Source organism: Amblyomma mixtum, chromosome 10 (assembly GCF_055824585.1).
Source record: "Amblyomma mixtum isolate Tamu chromosome 10, ASM5582458v1, whole genome shotgun sequence".
In the NCBI taxonomy this organism is placed as follows: Eukaryota; Metazoa; Arthropoda; class Arachnida; order Ixodida; family Ixodidae; genus Amblyomma; species Amblyomma mixtum.
In genome coordinates this window covers 9,499,001-9,505,000 of record NC_143021.1, presented here as the reverse complement: position 1 = coordinate 9,505,000, position 6,000 = coordinate 9,499,001, and the positions used below count along the sequence as shown (strand labels likewise).

General features: G+C 48.2%; 1 protein-coding gene across 2 annotated transcripts in view; it reads left to right on the top strand.

Moving 5' to 3' along the window:
• The window catches only part of LOC149325100 (fatty-acid amide hydrolase 2-A-like), an 85,921-nt gene that overhangs the window by 59,275 nt on the left and 20,646 nt on the right, over positions 1-6,000 (top strand). For both annotated transcript variants that reach the window (XM_089563865.1, XM_089563866.1), the window contains one exon: positions 3,924-4,152. In XM_089563865.1, coding sequence (XP_089419991.1) covers positions 3,924-4,152 — 229 coding nt within the window. The remainder of the gene's footprint in view (positions 1-3,923; positions 4,153-6,000) is intronic.

Genomic DNA, 6,000 nt, shown 5'->3' with positions numbered 1-6,000 from the left:
CCTTAACATAGACAAAGGGGGTTCATCTCCAGCTTACCAAGGAGCAGAGAACACACAGCTAGATGAGGACATCTCGATAGCGGAGGTATGGAGAGCAATGAGTCAACTAAGAACCACGTCGGCAGCGGGGGCAGATGGGGTAACCAACAAAATGCTAAGGAACCTAGATCTAGTCTCGGTCACGGCAGTCACAGATTACCTAAATGAGATATGGAAACGAGGTAGTCTACCTTCACAATGGAAACATGCCAAAGTAATCTTTATTCCAAAACCCGGGAAGAAACTTGAAGTGGGCAACCTCAGGCCGATATCGCTAACGTCCTGCCTGGGGAAGCTGATGGAACATGTCATATTAAACAGACTCCAGGAATACGCAGAGGAAAGGGAGGTATTTCCTGAAACGATGCTAGGCTTCAGGAGCAAGTTGTCCACGCAGGACGTCATGCTCCAGCTCAAAGCAGACATCATAGACCCGCCCAACAAAGGGGGCGCCAAAACTATACTGGGCCTAGACCTGCATAAAGCCTTCGATAACGTCAAACACGAGGTCATACTAACTAATCTGGCGGAGATTGCCCCTGGAAGGCGGACCTACGATTACGTAAGGGACTTTCTAACCGGCAGAACCGCAGAAATAAATCTAGGAGACATCCAGTCAGAAACTATTAAGCTGGGAGACAAGGGAACTCCGCAGGGCTCAGTGCTCTCTCCTTTCTTATTCAACCTGACGTTGAAGAACCTACCGCCGCTATTGAAGACTGTCGAAGCTATAAACCATACGCTATATGTGGATGACATAACAATATGAACGCATACAGGAAACGATGGTGAAATAGAACAAAATCTCCAACACGCGATCGATATTGTCCAGGATTACGCGGAATGGGCAGGAATAAAATGCTCGCCAAGCAAATCCGAACTTCTGGTGATCCGGGGGGCTAGCAAACGCGATACCAACGCAGGAGACGTTCACGTACTGGTAAATGAGACTCCGGTAGCCAGAGTTGACAAAATCAGGTTCCTAGGACTTACAATACAGGACAATAGAAAGAACACAGAGACAATAAACAGGCTTAAGTCCACAATTAACATGACAACCAGGCTCATAAGGCGAATAGCTAACAAAAGACGGGGAGTCAAAGAGAAAGATCTCTGCCGAATGGTTCAGGCTTTCGTGATAAGCAGAATAGTTTACGCCGTTCCCTACCTCAAGCTAGGGCTGGCGGACCAGAACAAAATAGATGGGATCATAAGGCAGGCATATAAAGCAGCATTGGTGCTGCCCCACTGCACTTCTACGGAAAGAATTCTTAAACTGGGGATCTACAACACCACCACGGAACTATGCGAGGCACATATATTTGCGCAATTAAGGAGGCTTGCGACCTCACCCCCAGGGAGAAAGATCCTGAGCAACCTAGGATTACATGATAAAATTCCGGAAAGAAACGCGCAGGCAAAATTACAGTCCAAAGTTAGAAAATTACTCACTATTAAACCACTTCCAAAAAATATGCACCCTGCTTTTCACGAAGGCAGGAGGAGAGCCAGAGCAAAGGCCCTTGAAGCCAAGCTCGAAGGCTCGGAATACACAACCTATATGTAGACGCGGCGGAATACGAAGGAGGCGACTCCTTTGTGGTCGTGGCCGTGAACGACTCGGGTCAAACATTAACGGCCGGTTCGGTCAAAACAAAAAACTCAGGGACAGCGGAGGAGGCGGCTATCGCCATGGCAATGGCCAGCACCAAAGCAGTCACCATAATTAGCGACTCCAAGGTGGCTATCAACAATTTTGCGCGGGGTATGATCTCCCAGGAGGCAGAACGAATATTAAGACATAAAGACTGGGACCAAAGAGAGGTGGAACTCATATGGGTGCCGGCACACTCGGGGAACAGGGGAAACGAGTTGGCTCACAGTATAGCTCGAGGTTATGTCAGCCGAGCAGTGAGCCGGGTTGAGTCCCCAAATTTCACGAGAGATGCATTCATATCATTTCACGAATACACCAATCAGTTTAAACTGGAAAGGAGGATCTATCCGCCACCAGACAAAAAGCGCGACAAAAGCCAGGAGGTAACGTGGCGTCGGCTCCAGACGCGAGCCTTCTTTAGCCCGTCGAGACTAGCACACATGTATCCAACACAATACAACGCTACTTGCAAACAATGCGGCGAGATAGCCGGATATGACCACATTTTATGGAGCTGCAAAAAGGCGCCGCCACCGGCGGACCTACTACCAGTCCCTTCTCTAGAGCAGTGGGAGGCTATACTGGCCAGCTCAGACCCGTTGACGCAAGTCCGGGCCACTGAGTGGGCTCACAAGGTCGCCAAGAGCCATGGGCTCGAAGCCACCTAGTATAATGCCCACTAGGGCTCAGTGCTGACAATAAACGTTTTCTAATCCAATCCAATTATTACTTCAGATTACGATTTTTACCACAGCATTAGCGCTATCAAGTCATCCATCGCTATAATAATAATAATAATAATAGCCTTTATTTCCATCAACATGATGGGGGAGGTTAGGAAAAAAAAGCTGGAAAGCTTGACTGGTTCCCGCCCCCCCATATCAAATACATGATTGCTTCCATCAAGGCAGAAATCAGCGGACAACAGAATACATTTCAAGGACATACACAAAACTCTAGACATACACAAAACTACAAATGCATATTTACGCGTGGAAAATAGCAGACTTCAAGCCACAACAAAAAGAGCACAAGATCCAAGAAAGGAGAAAAAAAAAATCAATTCAGGCACAGTAGGATGAAGGTAGAAATGATCTTCAAGTAAACACATTTGAGCACGAAAAAAAAAAATCTTAGGTCCTGTTTTGATGCGTTTTCGGGATGTACGGTGTGTCTATAACAAATATTCAATATTTCTGGCAGTTTATGTTTAATCATTTGCTTTCCGTAGTTTGTTCTGCATCTCTCAATGTTCCAGATTTCCCGACAACGTGTATCATGCGAAGGTATTCTCTTTGTTAAGGAAGCTAAGGAAGAAAGGAAGTTGATGTTTTGTTTGACATCTTTTTTTGTAGTGATCAGCCCACTAGCCCTTGGACGCAAAGTTTCTCGCTTATGTTTATTGCACAAATTATATCACAATTTTCCTAACCTACGCGTGTCCCTTCTAGTCCCTCGTGTGCGCACGTCATCCCGTTTATTCAACTCCATGAGCATCCAACGTTTACACAGATCAACTAACGCCTTTAACAAATCTTTTTTTGCCAGCTGCTATTCAAGACTGGAATTGGCTTCCAGAATCTGTTGTCATTGAATGCGATCCAGTAAGGTTTAAAGAACGTCTGATGTCTTATCTTGCTTTATAAATTGTTTCATTTCCCTTTCGTGACATTATTTTTATTTATGCTTTTCTTTTTTGTTTTTTTTTTTGGTTGATTCCTTTGTTTTTCTCCCCACCAATGTGAGTCATGTTGAATGTACACTCCCCTATGTAATGCCCTCTTAGGGGCCTTTAAGGGTCAAATAAATGATGATGATGATGATGAAGACTGTGCCCTTTTCCTCTCGGCTTTTTGATTGATTCCTTTCTTTTCTCCACACCAATGTGAGTAACGTTGAACGTACAGCCTTTGCCAAAAGTAACCCGGCACAGGTGGTTTGTTTCTTAGCCGCGTAGCGAAGCACTCATGGCAGCCCTTAAGCTCTGATTCTGTGTAAAGAAAGGTGAGACCATGTCCTTACATTATGGTATACCGTTCGGTCTTTAGGGCTGCTGTAAATGCTCCGTTATACGTTCGAGAAGGAACAAACTGTTGCTCGGTTACTTCTGGCAAATGGGGTACTACTTCCCCCCTTATGTAATAACCCCCCAGGGGCCTTTAAGTGTCAAATAAATGATGATGATTATGATGAAGACAGCGGTGCCCTTTTCCCGGTCTCGGCGCAGGCGAGCAGCGAGGCGGTGGTGGGCGCCTTCTGCGCCCGCATCGGCGCCGTGGAGCCCCAGCTGGGCGCCGTGGTGGACGAGCGCATGAGCGAGGCCCTGGACGAGGCACGACACGTGGACCGACTGGTGCGCGAAACCATACAGCGAGGCGCCGCGGGCGAGGCGCTGCTCGCCGCCAAGCCGCTGCTGGGCGTGCCCTTCACCGCCAAGGACCTGCTGGGCGTCAAGGGCGAGTGTTGCGCAGCACTGTTCCTAACACTCTGCGGCTTTACGAAGATGAGACCGAGCTCACAACCCTCGCTCTTTCACTTCTCGCTGGGTCGCCATTGGAGTGGCGCTAAAACGGGTGTATCGTGCGCCGCGTTTTCTTTATAACCTGCGCCTCTTTCAGCGGGAACTTCGTTTCTCACTGCTTTGGAACCAACGAGGGCGGCCGTAGTCTTCGCAGAAAGCGTCAGTCCAAAATGATCCGTCTATCTCGCCACTGACCCGTTGCCCTCAGACATATTATAAAGCCCGCTTCAGGCGTTACCACACCCTGACTGGAAAAAGCGAGGAAGGTTGTCCATAGTGTCTGAGCAGCCCAACGCCACCACAGAAGTGCAAGACATGGCCGACTGCTTGACCCAGTTGTAAAGTGGCCTGCATGGTTTTAGAATTAAGGGCTGCAAGTCTAACCTACTGCTGCATCAGCACGCAATGTGAGAGTGAACTTAAAGCCACCATGTTTACTACCACAAGTGAGCATACTTTTTCAGCTTCAGTTATTTGTGTTCCTGATCAGAACTGACTTCTTTTGCATCCTTGGTCATTTGCTTTCGGTAGTGCAGCGCTCCACATCCTAGTCTCTGTCCCACCTCGTTATGCTGTCTAAGATGAAGTTGACTTGCCTCTACAGTAGTAAAAAACTTAAAAAAAAAGCAGTTGGTAAAATGGTCCACGGTCTGCGGCGTACTGTGTTACTTTTCTGGCCAATCATAACAGAGCTAAATCAGCGTTTTAGCATTTCACTGTGTCAAATTAGCCAGGTGTAGCAGGATTTACAGGGAAAACAGCCTAAGGAGAGCTAGCCAAAATGGCTGTCCGAGTTCCGACCATCAATGCAACGATCTCGCGCCGTGCACTGGCGTTACGGCTGCCGCTGCTGCCCATCTTCCTCTTTACACAAGTACCAAAATTCTAGAGATTTTAATTTTTAAATACGACAGTATTAAAGCTTCCGTTCTCTGGAAAATCCGGTGTCGGCGTGGTCGGCGTCGGCGTTACGAGCGAAATATCACGAGCATAAGGTGGCCCCAGAGAACAACCCAGGAGGAAGGTGGGCCACCTAGGTCACGTGACCTTGCGGCGTCACCACAACCTGCGCACCGGATTGTGAGCGAACTGCCCACCGTGACAGGTGGCAGTTAAACTACTGAGTGTTCACTCGGGAAGAGAAACCTGGGTCGCACAAGGCCCACAGCAGGGAGCACCTGCCATCGCAGGGGAGTGGCGCATCACTTAACCGCCTCACAACTACGCCAGGAGGGATAGGAGGACTCCCTGTGCCCGGCAGTGCTTAAACATTTCAATTCGGCCTTTCCGGGCGAGTGTCCACACTGTGAGGAAGTGTTTGCGGACACATATAACATGGTGTGAGCATTTTCTGCCAATCCTGCTTTCCTACACCACCCCCTCCCCACCCGAGAGGACTGGGAGGTTGCTCTGTTAGGCTGCTCAACTCTCCAGGACCACGAGCCCTGGTGACAAGAGCCCAGGCCGCCGTGGAAGCTACAGGGGTCCCGGACTAGGGATCCCTCCTAGTGATTGTGAGGGCCGGGCCCTTCAGGCACGGTCCAAGCAATATCTCTCTTGAATATAGTAGAAAAAAAGTGTTTACACCACCGCCACCACCCAGGGACCTAAAAATGTAAAGTAGAAAATGGTCTTCTCCATATATGAGAATTAACCAATCACGCTATCGCGTCATACCCTTCAGGCAGAGCTTAAGTGTTCGCATTTTTTTTTCATGTGATTAGCTTCTTGTTTAAGCAACAAGAAACATTGTAACAATGGACTGTGTTTTTGTCGTGGAGGA